At 35.4% G+C, this 21,830-nt stretch overlaps 1 protein-coding gene across 10 annotated transcripts in view; it reads right to left on the reverse strand.

Annotated features, from left to right (window-relative positions):
* The window catches only part of BLTP1 (bridge-like lipid transfer protein family member 1), a 220,428-nt gene that overhangs the window by 107,466 nt on the left and 91,132 nt on the right, over positions 1-21,830 (reverse strand). For all 10 annotated transcript variants that reach the window (XM_040474633.1, XM_040474632.1, XM_040474634.1 and 7 more), the window contains 6 exons: positions 16,828-16,947; positions 15,858-16,138; positions 9,191-9,441; positions 5,862-6,120; positions 3,986-4,823; positions 1,722-1,792 (listed from right to left, as the gene is read on the reverse strand). In XM_040474633.1, coding sequence (XP_040330567.1) covers positions 1,722-1,792; positions 3,986-4,823; positions 5,862-6,120; positions 9,191-9,441; positions 15,858-16,138; positions 16,828-16,947 — 1,820 coding nt within the window. The remainder of the gene's footprint in view (positions 1-1,721; positions 1,793-3,985; positions 4,824-5,861; positions 6,121-9,190; positions 9,442-15,857; positions 16,139-16,827; positions 16,948-21,830) is intronic.

The following is a 21,830-nucleotide window of genomic DNA, read 5'->3' on the forward strand; positions in this document are numbered from 1 at the left end:
GGCACATGAAAAGATGTTCAGCGTCGCTCCTTATCAGGGAAATACAAATCAAAACCACACTCAGGTATCACCTCACGCCAGTCAGAGTGGCCAAAATGAACAAATCAGGAGACTATAGATGCTGGAGAGGATGTGGAGAAACGGGAACCCTCTTGCACTGTTGGTGGGAATGCAAATTGGTGCAGCCGCTCTGGAAAGCAGTGTGGAGGTTCCTCAGAAAATTAAAAATAGACCTACCCTATGACCCAGCAATAGCACTGCTAGGAATTTATCCAAGGGACACAGGAGTACAGATGCATAGGGGCACTTGTACCCCAATGTTCATAGCAGCACTCTCAACAATAGCCAAATTATGGAAAGAGCCTAAATGTCCATCAACTGATGAATGGATAAAGAAATTGTGGTTTATATACACTATGGAATACTACGAGGCAATGAGAAAAAATGAAATATGGCCTTTTGTAGCAACGTGGATGGAACTGGAGAGTGTGATGCTAAGTGAAATAAGCCATACAGAGAAAGACAGATACCATATGGTTTCACTCTTATGTGGATCCTGAGAAACTTAACAGGAACCCATGGGGGAGGGGAAGGAAAAAAAAAAAAAGAGGTTAGAGTGGGAGAGAGCCAAAGCATAAGAGACTGTTGAGAACTGAGAGCAAACTGAGGGTTGATGGGGGGTGGGAGGGAGGAGAGGGTGGGTGATGGGTATTGAGGAGGGCACCTTTTGGGATGAGCACTGGGTGTTGTATGGAAACCAATTTGACAATAAATTTCATATATAAATAAAAATAAATAAATAAATAAATAAATAAATAAATAAATAAAGGCAAATAAATTTGTTATAAAAAAAAAAAAAAAGAATTACTACATGAGCCAAAGAGGATATTCTGTAATGATAAATCAATGTGAGCAGACAGAACAATGTGTAAAATCTACTAAGAGTTTCAAAAAAGTTAGAGAGGGAGAGAGCCAAACCATAAAAGACTCTTAAAAACTGAGAATAAACTGAGGGTTGATGGGGCGTGGGAGGGAGGGGAGAGTGGGTGATGGGTATTGAGGAGGGCACCTGTTGGGATGAGCACTGGGTATTGTATGGAAACCAATTTGACAATAAATTTAATATTAAAAAAATAAAAGTAAATAAAAAAATAAAATCAGAAACAAAAAAATACATTTAAAAAACTGACAGAATTGAAGGAAGAAATAAATTGACAACTTTAGTTAAGATTATACTACTTTCCCAGCAACTGATAGAAATGGTGAACAACAAACCAGTAAGCTTAGAGAAGATCAGACAACACCATCCACCAACTCTGCCATGTGCACAATATGACTCCATCCAACAACTGCAGAAAACACTTTCTTTTCCACTGCTTGTGGAACACTCACCAACACGGAATACTAGCTAGGGTACAAAACAAGTCTCAACAAATATAAAGACCAAAATAATAAGGAATATATTATGTGATTACAAAGGAAATTAGAAATTAAAAGCAAAATGCTATCTTTAAAATTCTCAAATATGTGGAAATCAAGCACTGCATTTCTGAACAAGCCAATGGGTCAAAGAATTAAATTATGAAGGAAAATTTTAAAATAAATAAATAAAAGATAAAGTTTACAGTCAAGTAAGTAAAGAATGGTTATTCCTCAGAATAAATTCCACATATCATTAAATTACATACTTTAAACTTCAAAAGTATGTAATTTCTACTTACTTCGAAGTTGTTCCTGAAAGTTGCATTCCTCTGTCTAGTAAAGAATTAGCAGTGAGCCCCTGTTTGATAACCTAAAATAATATAAAACATTATAGTCTAGAATTTTAATATTAATTGTTCTCTAATTTTATGCTATCAACTGGTATTTGTCAATATCCAGATTACCTTGTTAATATGCTTTTCATATGTACGATAAAAATATTTAACAAATTGAGAAAGTCATATAAAATATGGAATTGTCACTTTCATTTTCTGATTATTCAGACAAATGAGAGGGCAGGGCTGTGAGGATTCAATAATGATAGTAAAAGACTACATAACTAAAGCTTAAAAATAAGTGCTTCAAATGTCTTCACTCCAAAGTTCCTTTTCTGAGCTTTTCTTAAACTAATTTTAGAACCTTCTCCTAACACAATCAACTTTTAAGTGAGAAAGAATCCCAGAGGAACATTAAGTTATACGAAAAACTATATTGTAGATAACAGATAACAATTAAAATTAATAATGCACTTGGTTATTCAAACCAAACTGAATTCTTTTAAATGCTAGCCAGTTATTCAGATTTAATAGAGAAAAATGACTTTCTTATTGCCTATATTCTATTTTGAAATTATCTAAAGATATGAATTACTTCCTTTACTCCAGAGAGTTGATTGCCTAACCAAACTAGAAAGATTTATGCAATCACTAAAATAATTCTAACCTCTCAGTTACTCTTCTGTATTGGAAGTACCATATATTTTTTATACTGGAAAATTCATATACCAACATATTTTCACATGGAATAAAGAAAACATTTTGAAATCTTAACATGAGTCATTCATCTTGGGCAAGAAATGGCACAACCTTAAAACCAAAACTTTGTAATGGTCACTAATGCTTCTTCTTCCTTCAACAAATATTGCTCAAATGCATACATGTATTCCAACTCCATTTATCACATTTCCAGCATTACTTAAGTCCAGCCCTGTCACCTCTTGCACTGATTGCTGCAACAGCTTCCTAAGTGATTACCCCACTTGTTCTCCTGCTTAATGTCAATTCAATTCTACGTAGTAAAGTACGTAAGATTACATTTCCTTAAAGTTCTCGCAAGTTTCCTAATGAAATTTTAACTACTGAAACTGTGGTTTTTAAGTCCTTAATGATCTGTCTTTTGTTTAGGTCTCTAGCCTCAAAATGAGCAATCTCCCTGCTAACTGTTCAGTGTGCACTGACTTCTTTCCCACATTAGAATTTTAGCAAGGCTCATGCCTGTGCTAGGTCTTCCCATCATCAATTTCTTCTCATACTTTAAGTTTCAGTGCAAATATTACCTCCTCCAGTAATCTTTAATGCGAATGCAATATAGGTAGCCCCATCCCCCATTATTCTCTTTTTGATTATCTTCATAAGACTCTTCTCAATTTGTAATCATATACCTATCTGTTTTTCTATTAACTGTCTGGGTCCCACGCCTCAACTATAAGTCCTATGTCTGTTTCCCTCATCACTGTACATCAAATGCCTGGCACACAGTAGTATATAATATCTGAATTAAGAATGAATAAATTAACATTTAGACACTTTAAATAAGTGTGTATGTTTATGTAAGTAAACATCACATAAAATTCCTAAACACTGTTAATCAGTTTCATAAGATTTTACATGCTTAATTTTGGTCTTTAAAATCATTTTTTAAAAATCTCTTATAAATGTATAATTTTATAAAAGTTTTCATATTGGCTATTATCACTAAATTTATTTTGATGTATTTTTAGTGTTCCTTTAAAAAGCTATTTACAGAATACATTACAGAAATGGACAATAACCAATTCCTGCTAAATTAGAAGGTCTCAAATGTCAAGCACATGGAATTGATTTGCATAGAAGCAACTAGAGTTTTTTTTTTTTTTTTTAGAAGCAGTTACAGATTGAGTAGAAAGAACACCAGCTATTAAAAACAATTACAAAATTTTATTTTCAAGACATGTGAAAATTTGAATCACAGAGACTTGATCTTAATCTTAGAGCATAATGCGTATAGAGACCATATATTAATTAACACTGTGACAATCAAGTCTGAAACTGTTAATTTGATATGCTTAAACTTATAATACTCATCGATAACCCTAAGATTTATTGTTACACATGAAGCCATGATTTCAGAAATTCTACCTTTCCGAGAGGTAGTTAAAATGACTGAGAGAGTAATTTTGGAAACATCTTAAAAACTGATTTATCTAACTAAATGTATCAGTGGAAACTAATGGCTTGGTTTATACCTTAAAAGTTGGAACAGAAAGCTGTTCAAATGATGATGAACTTTCTTCACTGGTTGGAGTGTCCAGATCGAGGGGACGATGCAATGAGGATTTTGAGGTTCTTTTGTTAGTAGGGTGCTTCACTGACCAATTAATTACCTGAAACTGAGTAAGGTAAGTCTGATAACAATTCATCACAGGTTGTTGAGAAGTAATCTGTTCACTCTCTACTGTTTTCTCAACTTCTACAACATACGGATGTTCTATAACATCATCTTCTCCACCTAACGCAGAAACAAATGAAGCCTGGGAAGGATGAGTTTTGAACGGCAGACTTCGGGGATCCTGAATGCTTTCTCCGTGGCCCGTAAGTGGCCCTTCCACACTGTGATATATGGAACCCCTACTGTAGTCAATCTGCTGTGTTTGCTTTTTCTTCTTTTTTCTACCTGGATAAGTTCCCGGGCCTTCATCACTGCTAATGGGCTCAAATTCTTCAGCTGCAGAAAAGTAGGCTTCACTATCAGCCATTGACATACTGGAATCCATTGATCGATATTGATGAAATGAATTGGAGTCTGCTGATGGTGTGTATGGAAATGAACCAAAACTCCTTCTCTGCTTTGGTGAGTCTAGCACGTTCTCATCACTTCGGGAGACATCACTACTAAACTGGACTCCAACTGTAACAGGCTGCTTGTCCCCATAAAAAGCAGCAGTAAGGCTCTTGGTACTTCCAAGTCGAGTGGAACATACAGAGGCTTGTCGTTTCAAGGGAGATCTCAGAGGAGACTGACCTACTGACTTTTCCTGAGTATTAGGAGACACGGGGCTATTTCCTGATATCTCTGTAGGAATACTAAAGCAGAAAGCAAAGCTATTACCATTTACTATACATCATATAAGTACAAAGAGAAGCACTTAGAAAACTCTTTTAGTAATTTTAATCATTTCTTTTATGAATAAAGGAAAATCTAAAATTTTACAATAAAATATACAAAGTAGCAAAACAGCACAATATGTGTTCATACCCCATGTGGTTCTGAAAAAATTGAGGCAGCTTACAGCAAAATACAAACTTGAAGAAACCCAAAGTATAATCTTCAATCCATATTTTGTGGACACTAATGCATTTGTAACTTTTTTTTACATCCTTTAAAAGTCTGTCCCACAAAATATACCAAAGCCTTTGATTAAATGAGAGGCATTGAAGGAAAGGAAGAAATTACAGATAACCCCAATATCACCAACTTCAGCAACTGATGCTAGTGCCATTTACTGAGGCAGAGCAAGTTGAGCATGAGAGGTACTAGTTCATTTTTTATAGGTTGAGTCTGAGGTCTCCATGAAACATCCAAGTAAAAATATATAAAAAAAAAAAAAGTAGCTGGGCCTATAGAAACAAAAGTTTTGGCTGGAGTTTCAGATTTAAAAGATCTTAATTAAAGCCAAACCATTATTGAGACCATCTAGGGAAACAGTACAGAGTGAGTAGAGATAAAGGTACAGAACAGAGCCCTGAGGGATAACATCCAACCAATGGCAGGTTGTAAGAGGAAGAGAAAGAAGAGATGAAGGGTGAAAAATGGAGGATATGGAAATAGGGAATAAGAAGGAATAGCCAAGGAGAGTGGAGGAAAATCTGAAATGTTCATATCTGTGAGATGACATGAAATATTTATTTTCATTATACTTTTCTGTATTTTCCTATTTCTGCAGTGAGTATGTATTAATTTTGTAACCAGACAACAGCAAAGTAACATTTAAAAATATGTTCAGGAGCAGAAAATTTTCTATAGTAGATGAGTTGAGAGGAAAAAAGATTTTCTTGCCAAATTTTTGGTAATAACTATCTTATTAGGATCAGGTTTCTAAATCTAATTGAATACTGACTGACCTTACTTGGCCATCATCTCTTTTCGCACTATGCAAGAATTCTTTTTGAACCAAATGGTCATCAGCAACAGAAGAGGGACTTTCTTTTTCTCCAGCCAGTAAAGGCTGTGCAGCACTAGAACTACTATTTTCTTCTGAGGAAGAAGATGAGCTATGAGATCGTAACGGTACTTGAAGACTAAGGTGCTGAGTTTTTCTTTCTACTTCTATTCCCACTGATTTGTTTTCCCATTCTTTCCTCTTCATGCCATTCACATTACCTGAACAAACAAAAAAGTAGGTTATATGAACATAATTTCAAAAGCAATTTGTGAAAAATGTGAACACTTAATCCAATTTCTTATTTTTATAAACATAATCATTTTTTTACAGCAAAAGTATTCAGTTTCACATAACAATATGCTAAACACTATAGAAAGATATCTACATTAGGTATGGATCCAGAGTCCATAGTCATTGAAATTTTTCCTCCTCTTTTTTTAACCTTTATTTGAAAATGTTCAAACTTACAGAAAACTTTAAAGAATAACACAAAGCCACCATAAATTTTTTACTTGGAATTACCTATTTTAAACATTTTGCCCCATTTTCTCTATTATGTATAATATATACATAGTGCTTTTTGAACTGAAAGTCATTTGCAGACATTGTAGCCTTTTACCCTAAATAAATGTTTATTTCCTAAGAATAATAAATAACCACTGATAATTGTCAATTTGATGAATTTAGTATTTATACAATACTGTTATCTAATCTTCCATGTGCTTCCCATTTTTTTCAATTGACCCAATAATGTCCTTTAAAGCATCTCTGCCCCTTCAATCTAAGATCATATATTACTACATTCAGTTGTCATGTATTCTTTAATGTGGAACATTTCCTCAGCCTTTTATAAGAGCCCTGTGATGTGTTATGTAAATGGAGGAGAAGGAGAATGAAAAGAGAGTTCTACAGCTGCTTAGATCCAAAAAATAAGTCTGGCCCAGTTTCTATTCTCCTCCAACCATCCCTGTGTTATCCAAGAAAGAGGAATCTGCTAGTAGGAGAAAACTTCTCTCCAAGAATGCAGTCCTAGATGGAATTTAAGGAGTAAGAAGACTTAAGAATTTACAATGTAAGTAATATTATTTGCTTCTCTTACCACAAATGGAAAAATCAAAGCAGTAAAAGTCAAAATGGAGTTTCATTCACTTGTAAGTGGTAGGAAACTGGTGTTCACTGACCTTCCAAGGAAATCCTGAGTTCTACCATGTGCCCTCCTTGATTCTATCCTAACACTGCACATCTATACTTGGCTCCTGGAAACCACAACAATCAGAAAGTCACATACTTACATAGTGGTTAAATCTATAGCAAATTTATAGCAATTTGTGAATTATAGGTCACTCCTGAATCAACAGGAGATACAGAAAATCCTTATTATTATACATTATAAGAGTTATAATGAGCTTTGCTTTGTTCAGTTGGAGAATTTGTTCTCTTCCCTCTTTTCTACTATGTGTAAATTCCCTGTAGATGTTCTGTCTTCCATTTGTGATGGTTAAATTTTCATCCAGATTAGAAAATCAAGCAGTGCTGAAATTAGTGCCAGCTGTAGTACAGCAGAAATAACACTGAAGTGGCTTTGATGGCCCTGATTCTAGTTTCTGCTTAGCCATCTACTTGGCTATATGATTTCATGCAACTCAGTCTCAGTGATGAGCCTCACTTTCCTTACTGTAAACAAGGAAAATATAGAACTCACATGGTAGCTTGAAGATTAAATGAGAAAATGCCTGTGAAAACTTTTAAAAACAAACATTATTCAAATGTAAGAAAGTAATAAGAAAAATGATATATTTTATTTAGCATCTTTCCTATCTTTTAAATGTCAAGAAGTTTTTATGGGGCGCCTGGGTGGCGCAGTCGGTTAAGCGTCCGACTTCAGCCAGGTCACGATCTCGCGGTCCGTGAGTTCGAGCCCCGCGTCAGGCTCTGGGCTGATGGCTCGGAGCTTGGAGCCTGTTTCCGATGCTGTATCTCCCTCTCTCTCTGCCCCTCCCCCGTTCATGTCTGTTTCTCTCTGTCCCAAAAATAAATAAAAAACGTTGAAAAAAAATTTTTTTAAAAAATAAATGTCAAGAAGTTTTAATGTTTGCAGATTTTCTACAATAATGTACTGTTATTGGGGTGCCTAGGTGGCTCAGTGGGCTAAGCGCCTGACTTCAGCTCAGGTCTTGATCTCATGGTTTGTGAGTTTGAGCCCCACGTCAGGCTCTGTGCCGACAGCTCAGAGCCTGGGTCCTGCTCCGGATTCTATGTCTCCCTCTCTCTCTGCCCCTCCTAGCTTGTGCTCTGTGTGTCTCTCTCTCAAAAATAAATAAACATTTAAAAATAATAATAATAATGTACTGTTATTCTAGCCAAAACTACAGAAGTCAACTTTAAATAAGATGTACATACTTATGTATTAATATTTAGTGAAATATCATTAAAACGAGAGTTTGACATATGTAGCTCAGCTCTTTCCTCTAAGAGCTCCTTATACATAGGAAATCAATACACTTTCTTCCCTCCCTTTGGGTCTACAGACAAAAGGCAGTGCTGTCAATGCTTCTGAATAGATCGAGAGGAAAAGGCTAATATTAGTAAAATACCAAGACTTCTCTAAATTTCACTTCTTGACAGCATGGCAACTTAGGCAGTAAACATTGCACTTAATTGTAGGAACACACAATTAAAAAAAATCCAAAGGAAAATCCATTGCTGAAGTCTTTAGAGAAAAGATACTAGATAAATCCAAGTCTAATATACTTAAAACCACCATTTACTGCTTATACCAACCTTGTATATTTACAAAGTTATCCTACTGGATCTAAGGAAAGGTCACATTTCTCTTCTTGATATGTTCAATTTTTAGTGATAAGAGTATATTGCAAAAGTAGTTGGTAACATGAAGCCCAATAGTATAGATACTACTCTTGACAAGTTTTCCTATAAAAGTAACCTTGATAAAACAACTGTTACCTTGGAACACAGCTATTCTTAAGTGCACCTCTGGAAGCTGACTTCTAGGAAATGATATGTAATACTCAGAATACAGTTGGCTAGGAAGATCACCAATACCAACAATGGGAGATCCAAAGAGTAGGCCTACTTTTGCCTTGTATAACTATAAAAAACTCATTAGTCTTATCTGGCTTTAGTTAAATCATCTGCAAAACAAAGGCAGATTATAATGAATTCTACCTATAAGACTGCTCAAAAAATTGAGTTGAACAAAGTAACACAGCTCTCTCAGAATGATGTAAAGATAAAGATAAAAGATTAGCACAAGTGACAACACATTACCATCTACAACTTTGGGAATTTCTTTAGTAATAATCCATTCTCCAGGTTGTAGCAGAGACTGTCCATAATACATATCAGACTCTGCACTCGTGCTTGAAAACGCAGAACTACTGGAAGGTGTCAACTCTTCAAGTTTGAAGAAATCTAGGCCAGTTACTGTGCCACCAAAGAATCTGCAGCCACCAAGACAACCACATTTGTTCTTACACCTCTTATTCTTCAGGGTATCATCTGGCCACAAAAACCACAACCTAAACAGAACCCAAAACAGAAACAAACAAAAACAACAACATAACAAAAACTGATTAAGAAATAAAAAACTTTTTGGCAAATAATTAAAAATAAGTTAATTGTTAATATTTTTAAAAGACAAGGTAAACACAAACATAAAGTTTATTTTTGTTGTGGAATGTCTTTTTAACCATTTTGTCTTTCTTAAAAAAAAAAAAAAAAAAAAAAAAAAACAGTCTGGGAGGCACCTGGGTACCACAGTCAGTTAAGCATCTGACTTGATTTCAGCTAGGTCATGATCTCACAGTTCTTGAGATTGAGTCCCAATACCTGCTTCATATTCTCTCTTCTCTCTCTGCCCCTCCCCCCTCTGCTTTCTCTCTAAATAAACAAATAAACATTTAAAACAAAAACCCAATATCACCATGGTGAGATGAAAGTAAGCAGGAACAGGAAGAGAGATGTAGCATATGCTACAAACATATATATATATATGCACTAAGTATATATATATATGTTAAAAAAAGCAAATATTAAAGATCAGACATTTAAATCCAATTTTAAAATAGCAGTTTTAAATATTTTTATTTAAATTTTATTCGAGAATATTTAAATATTCTCAAAAGTACTAAAAATTTTAAACATTAATGTAAAAAGTGGACAAAACCATGGGTACAGATTATACTTAATAATTTATCACCGTTAGCACTTCACAGCCTATTTCACATGGTAAATACACCAAAATACTATAAATGTGGGACAAGTGGGAAATTATTTCTCAATAAGGCCAAAATGATGTATAAGGCCAAAATGATGCATTCTATCTTTTAGAGAAAAAAACTGTAATAATTTTGTAATAAGGACTTCAAATGAAGTATTAAGAATTAAGACAATGGGAGAAAATGTATGTAAAAGTCTTCAAGCTCTGTGAGTGGTCCATACATAAGCCTGTCAGTATATTAACTATCCTCTTTCTTAAAAAAATATAATACAAATATAGGAGATATATCTTTATTCCTCTTTTTTAAACTTTAAATGATAAAACCATCTCATATTAAGTCTGTTTTGCTAAACACATTTACACGCATTATCTCACTGTCTCCTCAGGGCCCTCAAGGGAAGACAGAATAGGTATTATTATTTTCATTTTACATTCACTCATTTATATTTCTTGAACATATCTATATGTGCCTAGTATTGTGCTAGGTGAAAATGACAGTCTTATCCATGTGAAGTTTAGAGTACAGAGGCACAGACAAGCCATAAACAAAAATATCTAATCATAAATTATACTGAGTGCTATGAGGTAATTAAAAAAAAAAAAAAAGGGTATTGTGATAAGGAAAAAGAAGGAACCTTTCAAAAAGTAGTATTTGAGATGTGAAAGATGAGATGAAATATATCAAGTTAGAAGTGGAACATCAGTCTAGAGAAGACAGAAGGAAAAATACATGAGAAAGCCTTAGGATTAGTGAAAATTTGAGGTATTACTGCAATTAAATGTTATCAAATGCAAATCACTTCTCCATTATAAAGTATTAAGATTCAGTCACTAAGCAAACTATTTTAAGCACTATCAAAATAAAAGATCTTACATATTCCACACACAGTTTTTACCTCATTTGTGTAGCAAAAAGCTTAGCAAAATGCATGGATTTGCAGTCATCTAGACATGGGTTCTAATTCCAGTGGTGCCACTTAATAACTCTAGGATCTTGGACATGTTAGTTAACAATTTCTGAGCCTCAGTTTCCTCAACTGTAAAATTATGGTCTGATATACCTAATAAGACTGTTTTGAAGATTAAATGGTATAACATATGTAAAGCTCCTGATATAAAACCTGGAATACAGAAGTTGCATAACAAATGTAAGCTCCCTTTCCTTACCTTTATTATAGTTCAGTGCACTAGTTCTTAAACTTTAGCTTGCATTTGAATCACCTAAAGGACTTATCACAATATGGCGAGCAGGGCACCACCCGCAGAGTTTCTGAATGAAGTCTGGTAAGGTCTTATTATATAAATTTCTAACAAGTTCCAAGGACACACTGGTGGTGGTGGTTTGGGAAGTATACTTTTCAAAAACACTGACCTAAAGAAACGAATGACCTTTGTGTCCAGCAACTTCTCCAATTATATGAAAAAATAATATATCTAGGCCCCAAAACTCCTGGGAATCAAATATACACAAAGGCAGCCAGCCAAAGCTGAAGATCAGTGAGTTACCTCTGATACCTACATGCTAGGAGAGGCAATTACCAATATGCCTAAACATGCCTACCTGTTCTTGCTGGGTAGGCCAAGAATGTGAAGCTCTGACCAGGCCACTTCTCAGGGATGTACTAGCAGTAAACAACCTTAAAAGATGAGGTAATGTCTCATCCTGAAATAGAGCACGCTTGCTTCCACTTACTACAAAAGTGGTAAAGGGCCGTCTGGGTGAGCCAGTCAGTTAAGCGCTAGACTCTTGATTTCAGCTCAGTACGTGATCCCACGGTTGTGAGATCGAGCCCGCATCAGGCACAGAGCCTACTTGGGATTCTCTCTCTCCCTCTCTCTCTGCCCCTCCCCCACTCACACACACACATGCGTGTGCGTGCTCTCTCTCTCAAAATAAATAAATAAACGTAAATAAGTTTTCCTTATGCAATGTATGGGGCAATATGACACACTGAGAAGTTATTTGTTGTTTATCATTTATCTGAAATTCAATTAAAAAAAAATTTTTTTTAACGTTTTTATTTATTTTGGGGACAGAGAGACAGAGCATGAATGGGGGAGGGTCAGAGAGAGAGGGAGACACAGAATCTGAAACAGGCTCCAGGCTCTGAGCTGTCAGCACAGAGCCCGACGCGGGGCTCAAACTCACAGACCACAAGATCATGACCTTAGCTGAAGTCGGACGCTTAACCAACTGAGCCACCCAGGTGCCCCTGAAATTCAAATTTAACTAGGCTTCCTGTATTTCATCTGGAAACCCTACTTTGAGGGCACAGAGAACCAATGCAAGCACATAGGACTCTGGCTAGTGCTTTTGCTGTAAGTAATAAAGTCCTTTGTCTCTGGCCAGAGGTCTTGTGTTTTCTGCCAGCACCCATGAAACTGTGGTAGGCTAACTTGTTAGCTTGCAAGTAGGATAAAATCCCAGACTCTTCACAATTATTAACCAATCAGAGCACTGAAACCAATCTAAATGGTTGGATTTACTGAACACTTGGAACCTGAATCACATGATGCCACCTCCTTAGCTTCATCAGCACCTTGTTCTACCATCTCAGCTAATTAGACACAAGCACTTTGTTCACATTAACTGGCTTCCTGAGAAATAATTATCAAAGAAATCAAAGTTTTTAAAACAATATTCTCCACACATGAGCTTCCATACTCACTTTTATAAAATGTCAGGATCTTAAAGTAACTTAAGGGGCGCCTGGGTGGCGCAGTCGGTTAAGCGTCCGACTTCAGCCAGGTCACGATCTCGCGGTCCGTGAGTTCAAGCCCCGCGTCAGGCTCTGGGCTGATGGCTCAGAGCCTGGAGCCTGTTTCTGATTCTGTGTCTCCCTCTCTCTCTGCCCCTCCCCCGTTCATGCTCTGTCTCTCTCTGTCCCAAAAATAAATAAACGTTGAAAAAAAAAAAAGATAAATGTAACCTCAATAAAAACCTCAAAAAAATTTTTTAACTAAAAAAAACAGTTCTTTGGGAAAATTAAAAGATAAAAATACCTAAACATTTGTGATGAAATGGAAAAATAAATGTGTATTAGGTATGAATTTTTCTCTTTTTGAGAAGATATTTGCAGAAAAATCCAGATAGAGTTAAAAAAAAGGTAAGAAAAAAATAAGAAAATACAGGTGCCAAGGGATTACTAGCAAAAGAAATACTTCCTCAAATTAGTAAAAGAATTACAAAGGGGAAAACTGACATATTTTAATATACAAAAATTAAAATCTATAAGATTAAAAAAATTAAAAATGAAACAAATTGCAAAATATTAGCAACAGGAACTATTAAAAGGATGGTAACCTATAAAGAGCTCTTAAAAATTTTTAAGAAATACAATATGCCAATAAATAAATAGACATAGAATAATAATGGGCAATTTACAAATGAGGAAATAAAAACAGCCAATAAATACATGAAAAAAAGTGTAAAACTCAGAAATAAAGAAATGCAAAATAAAACAAAGAGATACCACGTTTTAATTCTCATCAAACACTTAAAGGGCAGCAAAGATGCAGTGAGACAGAGATGCTCCTAAAAGCCACTGGGAATATAAACTGAAATAATCTTTCTGGGAAGTAATTTGGGAAGGCATATCAAAAGGCACCGTCACATCTCTTTCTAAAGAAACTATTTAAAGGGAATTTAGGGGTGCCTGGGTGGCTCTTGATCTGGGTTCAGGTCATGATCTCACAGTTTGTGAGATCGAGCCCCACATCATCTTAGCGCAGCTGTCAGCCCAGAGTTGGGATTCTGTCTCCCTTTCTCTCTGCCCATCCCCTGTGCACTCAGGCTGTCTCTCTCTAAAATAAACAAACATTAAAAAGACAGTTAAAAAAATAAAAGGAATTTAAAGACCACGTGAGAAAAGATTTTATGTGCAAAACGTTCCTCTATTATTTAAAATGATAAATTTAGAAACACTATCTACATATTTAATATAACAAGGGCAATGGCTAAATAAAGTACAATTTATCTTTCTAATTGTGTATTATCATTTATTTGAAAGGAACTTTATAAAATTTTCTATTATTTGGGCAGATGGTTAGGGTGTAAGTTTAATACAACATGCTGAATTTTAAAATATAAATACAAGATGATCTCAAGTGTAAGAAAGATACACTAAAAATACGGGTAAGAAATATGACAAATTCAGTGTGATAAGGTTATGGAAATTATTTCCCTCTATTTCGGAGTAGTTTCCCCTATTTTAAAAACAAGCTCGGGGTGCCTGGGTGGCTCAGTTAGTTAAGCGTCTGACTTCAGCTCAGGTCATGATCACACAGTTCGTGGACTGCAGACCCATATCGGGCTCTGTGCTGACAGCACCAAGCCTGCTTGGATGCTGTGTCTCTCTCTCTCTTTGTTCCTCCCCTGCTTGCTCTCTCTCTCTCTCTCAAAAATAAACATTTTTAAAAAATTTTTAATAAAATAAAAATAAATAAAATAAAATAGGCTCGTATTAACTTTATAATGGCAGAGATAGGGATGGAAAAAGTTAACCTGGTATTTTATTTTTTATTTTTTTATTTTTTTTTAAATTTAATTTAATTTTTTTTAATTTACATCCAAATTAGTTAGCATATAGTGCAACAATGATTTCAGGAGTAGATTCCTTAGTGCCCCTTACCCATTTAGCCCATCCCCCCTCCCACAACCCCTCCAGTAACCCTCAGTTTGTTCTCCACATTTGTGAGTCTCTTCTGTTTTGTCCCCCTCCCTGTTTTTATATTATTTTTGTTTCCCTTCCCTTATGTTCATCTGTTTTGTATCTTAGAGTCCTCATAGTGGTGAAGTCATATGATTTTTGTCTTTCTCTGACTAATTTCACTTAGCATAATACCCTCCAGTTCCATCCACCTAGTTGCAAATGGCAAGATTCCACTCTTTTTGATTGCCAAGTAATACTCCATTGTATATATATACCACATCATCTTTATCCATTCATCCATCGATGGACATTGGGCTCTTTCCATACTTTGGCTATTGTTGATAGTGCTGCTATAAACACGGGGGTGCATGTGTCCCTTCAAAACAGCACACCTGTATCCCCTGGATAAATACTTAGTAGTGCAATTGCTGGGTTGTAGGGTAGTTCTATTTTTAATTTTTGAGGAACCTCCATACTGTTTTCCAGAGTGGCTGCACCAGCTTGCATTCCCATGTCCTGGTATTTTAAATGGACATTAGTCAGTAAGAGGCTCTGGCAACTTTTTGAATGGCAGATAAAATTATTTCTTAACAACCATTCCTTAGGAATTAGGTCCCATATTTTTTTTAATCTCCCCTGCAGTCATGAGGGCCCATAAAAGGAATTTTGTAGAGTACACAGTGATAGCAATGATGTTTTCTAGAAATGATGAATTGGAAGTGGATGGCTGTCATGGGAAAGAAAGGAGGATAGTGCTCTATACAATGTTATTTGGGAACCAATAGTTTAAACTCATTTCACCGCTAACACACATAGTATGAGCTTAGAAATACATTAAAAAACAATGTTATTTCCAGCAACCACACAATTACCACAGATGAGATATATAATGTATTTACTTAAGTATCAAATTCTTATATATTCACTGAGGTATACCCGGCACAATCTTTTTGTCTTTATATAAAATATTCCTATTCCATTCCTAACAGTAGAATTTGCTCTATAATTATAGGCTAATTTTCATCTGAGCTTGGGACTATTACCATCCTTAAATTTAACTTACCTCTTAGTTCTGGCATCATGAGTTTCTAAGAAATGTCTTTGGGCTTCATGTTTAGAATGATGATCTGCAGCTAATGCAATATCAACAGTAATGAGTCCTAAATTGGCTGACCCAGCTTCAAGCCAATAGGCCCTCCGTAGCACTGCAGGCTGAAGTCCAACTCTGGAATTATTTAACTGTTCAATGTACTGTCTCACTTGAAAATCCTGAATTGCAGCACTTATTCCTTCCCCAACCGACTGATTGTGGAGATTACAGTTCGCAACTCGAATTGCACCCATCTAAATTGAATGAAGAGAATGAAATAAAACTGTGGTCTCCATATTCTTAATCAACTTAGAATAAACTATAGAATAGGCAATTATTTCAAACTGCATGAAAGACAGAAGAAGAAAAAGAAGGGAAACAGAAAAGATACATGCAACAGAATGAAAATAGACATTCAATTAAAAACAAAAAAGAGGATAAAAGGAAAAGAACATAAGTCCAAAGGAAAACAAAAGAGAGAAGGAGGAAAGAAAAGTTATAAGGGTAGGAAGTAATAAAAATTACAGACTCTTAATAAGGCTTAATTTTAAGCAGTAACCCATAAAGCAGAGGTGGCAAATAGATGTTTGCAAGAGCCAGGCAGGATATAAATATATAATACCTAAAGGCACTTAAAATCAAACCTTTTAAAAACACTGCCAATTTAATCTCTGCCATAAAAGCAAGCTACACGTTTACATTTCTGCCATAAAGCAAGGTCATGATAATTCAGTTAGAGTGAAATAGTAGTGAAAGAAAGTGCCTTAAGAAACACACCAGAAGAGAACACGGACAGGCAAAACACCAAGAGCTATCTCCTGGGATTCTGTAGTGTTTTGTGAGATGGCAAATTATAAATGTGTGTTCTATTTCAAGAAATGGAGGTATGGTTTGGTAAAAAGGAAAAAGAACTACACTAGCCAAGAAATAGACAAATGTGTACCTTTAGATTTGTAGCACAGCCATGCTCCACAATATAAATATCTGCTCCATCTACTGCTAAACGAGTCATAGTATATTTCAAATCATCTGAAGTTGGACAAGGCCCAGGAATACAGCTCAACTAAAATGGAAATGAAATGAGTATTAATTTTTCACCATTGACTCACCATTTAGATACTTATTAAATAAAATTCTGGCTACATGTGTATTTTTAAAAAGTAGTCAATTAAATTTCATTTTTTATAATGATAAATGAAATCATCAGTGATTAAAGTCTTGCCAATTAGAAACTAATCATAAGTAAGCATGTACCATTTCCATTCAAATGGGCAAGTAGCTGGTCTAAATTGACAGAATACATATATAACTTATTATTGAAACTCACATAGCCAAAGTAAACTGATAAGTAATAAGTGTCACTGGATTATAAGAACTGTACAGCAGTTTAAAATTGTAAGATTTTCTTATGAGTACTCTATATTATACACACACACACACACACAATCTTCTTTTTAGAAATATGTCAACTGTAAATTTTATTATGACGTCTAGAATAATCCACAGAAATTTAACATTGCTTTACTCCTTTTTTATTTTTAATTTTTTTTAATGTTTATTTATTTTTGAGACAGAGAGAGACAGAGCATGAACGGGGGAGGGTCAGAGAGAGAGGGAGACACAGAATCTGAAACAGGCTCCAGGCTCTGAGCTGCCAGCACAGAGCCCAACATGGGGCTCGAACTCACGGACTGTGAGATCATGCACTGAGCCGAAGTCGGACGCTTAACCGACTGAGCCACCCAGGAGCCCCAACATTGCTTTACTCCTAAAACAGATTTGGCCATGGTTAGGTTGGAAGAAAACATACATATCACCTACTTCAATGAACTTGAGGGAAATGGCAGCACTGAGTAAATTATTGGCTCAATAACATGCAATTGCTCATTAGAGGCAGTGCTAGGACTAGAACACAGGTGTCTTGTCTTATAATCAGTTTTCTATAATAATAAGGCATACCTTAGAGATATTGCGGGTTGGGATCCAGACCACCGCAATAAAGCAAATATCGCAATAAAGCAAGTCAAATAAATTTTTTGTGGCTAAAATCAAAAACACAAGAAACAGCAAGTATTGGCCAGGATGTGGAGAAAAAACACTGTTGGTAGGAATGCAAACTGGTACAGCCACTATGGAAGACAGTATAGAGGTTGCTGAAAAAATGAAAAATAGAGCTATCCTATGATCCAGTAATTGACTACTGGGTATTTACTCAAAGAATATGAAAACACTAATTCGAAAGGATATATGCACCACTATGTTTATTGCACCATTATTTATAATAGCCAAATTATGGAAGCAGCCTGAGTATCTACTAACAGATGAATGGATAAAGATGTAGTGTGTGTGTGTGTGTGTGTGTATACAATGGAATATTAGCATAAAAATAGAATGAAATCTTGCCATTTGCAACAACATGGATGGATCTAGAGAGTAAAATGCTAAGCAAAATAAGCCAGTTAGAGAAAGACAAATACCATATGATTTCAATTATATGTGGAATTTAAGAAACAAATGAACAAAAGGAAAAAGAGAGAAAACAAAAAAAGATTCAACTATAGAGAATAAACAGATGGTTGCTAGAGAAGCAGTGGGGGGGGGGCTGCTGAATAGGCAGAGGGGATTAAGGGTACTCTTGATAAGTACTGAGTAATATATGGAATTGCTGAATCACTACACTGTACACCTGAAATTAATATAATACTACATGTTTTTATAGTGGAATTAAAATAAAAATTAAAAATATTATTAAAGATAAAAAATAATTTTTTTGGTTTCCTAGTGCACATAAAAATTACATTTACACTATTTACTATAGTCTAAATGTGCCACAGCATATGAATAGGAAATACGTACATGACTTTATTGCTAAAAAATGCTAATCATCATCTGAGCTTTCAGCAAGTCATAATTACTGATCATAGATCACTGTAACAAATATAGTAATGACAAAGTCTGAAATATTGCAAGAATTACCCAAATGTGACACAGATGGAATACACATTCTTCTTGAGTGCACATGGAACATTCTCCAGAATAGATCACATACTGGGACACAAATCAGCCCTCAACAAGTACAAAAAGATCGAGAGCATTCCATGCATATTTTCAGACCACACCGTGATGAAACTCGAAATGAACCATAAGAGAAAATCTGGAAAGACAACAAATAATTGGAGACTAAAGAACATCGTACTAAAGAATGAATGTGTTAACCAAGAACTTAAAGAGGAAATTAAAAAGTATATAGAAGCCAAAGAAAATAATAATACTAGAGCACAAAACCTCTGGGAAGCAGCAAAGGCAGTCATAAGAGGGAAGTATATAGCAATCTAGGCCTTCTTAGAGAAGGAAGAAAGGTCTCAGATACACAACCGAACCTTACACCTTAAAGAGCTGGAAAAAGAACAGCAAATAAAACCCATAACCAGCAGAAGATGGGAAATAATAAAGATTAGAGCAAAAATCAAAGCTATTGAAATAAAAAAAAAAACAAAAACAAAAAAACAGTAGAACAAATAAATGAAACCACAAGCTGGTTCTTTAAAACAATTAACAAAACTAATAAGCCCCTAGCCAGTTTGATCAGAAAGGAGGAGGAGAGATCACAACCAACACTGCAGAAATACAAACAATAATAAGAGAATACTATGAGCAATCATATGCCAATAAACTGAGTAATCTGGAAGAAATGGACTAATTCCTAGAAACATATAAACTACCAAAACTGAAACAGGAAGAATGGAATATTTGAACAGACCCATAACCAGTAAAAACACTGGATTAGTAATCAAAAATCTCCCAAAAAAAACAAGAGCCCAGGGCGCATGGCTTTCCTGGGGAATTCTACCAAATCTTTAAAGAAGCATTAACTCCTATTCTTTTGAAGCTGTTTCAAAAAATAGAAATGGAAGGAAAACTTCCAAACTCATTCTATGAGGTCAGCATTACATTCATTCCAAAACCAAAGACCCCGCTAAAAAGAAGAACTACAAACCAATTTCCCTGATGAACATGAATGCAAAAATTATCCACAAAATACTAGCAACCAGATCCAACAATCTACTGAAGGAATTATTCACCACAATCAAATGGGATTTATACCTGGGAAGCAGGGCTGGTTCAATATCCACAAACAATCAATGTGATACATCACATCATTAAAAGAAGGACGAGAACCACATGATCCTCTCAATAGATGCAGAGAAAGCATTTGACAAAATACAGCATCCTTTCTTGATAAAAACCCTCAAGAAAGTATGGATAAAAAGGTCATATCTCAAAATCATAAAAGCCATATATGAAAGACCCAACACTAATATCATCCTCAAAGGGGAAACACTGAGAGCTTTCCCCCTAAGGTCAGGAACATCACAGGGATGTCCACTCTCACCATTGTAATTCAACACAGTATTGGAAGTCCTAGCTTCAGCAATCAGACAACACAAAGGAAGAAAGTAAAAGGCATCCAAATAGGCAAAGAGGAAGTCAAACTTTCACTCTTCATAGAGAACATGATACTCTATATGGGAAACCCAAAAGATTCCACCAAAAAACTGCTAGAACTGATCCGTGAATTCAGCAAAGTCACAGGATATAAAACAATGCACAGAAATTGGTTGCATTTCTATACACCAATAATGAAGCAATGGGAGAGAAATCAAAGAATCGATCCCATTTACAATTGCACCAAAAACCATAAAATACCTGGGAATAAACCTAACAAAAGAGGTAAGAAACCTATACACTGAAAACTATAGAAAGCTTATGAAAGAAATTGAAGAAGACACAAAAAACAAAATGGAAAAATATTCCGTGCTCATGGATTGGAAGAACAAATATTGTGGAAATGTCAATACTACCCAAAGCAATCTACACATTCAACGCAATACCTACCAAAATAACACCAGCATTCTTCACAGAGCTAGAACAAATAATCCTAAAATTTGTATGGAACCAGAAAAGACCCTGAATAGCCAAAGCAATCCTGAAAAAGATAACCAAAGCTGGAGGCATCACAATCCTGGATTTCAAGATGTATTGCAAAGCTGTAATCATCAAGACAGTATGGTACTGTCACAAGAATAGACACTCAGATCAATGGAACAGAACAGAGAACCCAGAAGTGGACCCACAAACGTATGGCCAACTAATCTTTGACAATGCAGGAAAGAATATCCAATGGAATAAAGACAATCTCTCCAGCAAATGGTGTTCGGAAAATTGGACAGTGACATGCAGAAAAATGAACCTGGACCACTTTCTTACACCATACACAAAAATAAACTCAAAATGGATGAAAGACCTAAATGTAAGACAGGAAGCCATCAAAATACTAGAGGAAAAAGCAGGCAAAAACCTCTCTGACCTTGGCTGAAGCAACTTCTTAATATGTCTCTGGAGCCAAGGGAAACAAAAGCAAAAATGAACTACTGGGACCTCAACAAAATAAAGAGCTTCTGCACAGCGAAGGAAACAATCAGAAAAACTAAAAGGCAACTGACAGAATGGGAGAAGACATTTGCAAACGACATATCAGATAAAGGGTTAGGATCCAGAATCTATAAAGAACTTATCAAACTCAACACCCAAAAAACAAATAACCCAGTGAAGAAATGGGCAAAAGACATGAATAAACACTTCTCCAAAGAAGACATCCAGATGGCCAACCGACACATGAAAAAATGTTCAACATCACTCATCATCAGGGAAATACAAAGCAAAACCACAATGAGATACCACCTTACACCTGTCAGAATGGCTAACATTAACAACGCAGGCAACAACAGATGTTGGCGAGGATGCAGAGAGAGGATCTCTTTTGTACTGCTGGTGGGAATGCAAACTGCATTCCCTGGAATGCAGCTACTCTGGAAAACAGTATGGAGGTTCCTCAAAGAATTAAACACAGAACTATGTTCTATGTTCTATGACCCAGCAACTGCA

This window comes from Herpailurus yagouaroundi, unplaced genomic scaffold (genome assembly GCF_014898765.1).
Source record: "Herpailurus yagouaroundi ecotype Mexico unplaced genomic scaffold, PumYag 28, whole genome shotgun sequence".
In the NCBI taxonomy this organism is placed as follows: Eukaryota; Metazoa; Chordata; class Mammalia; order Carnivora; family Felidae; genus Herpailurus; species Herpailurus yagouaroundi.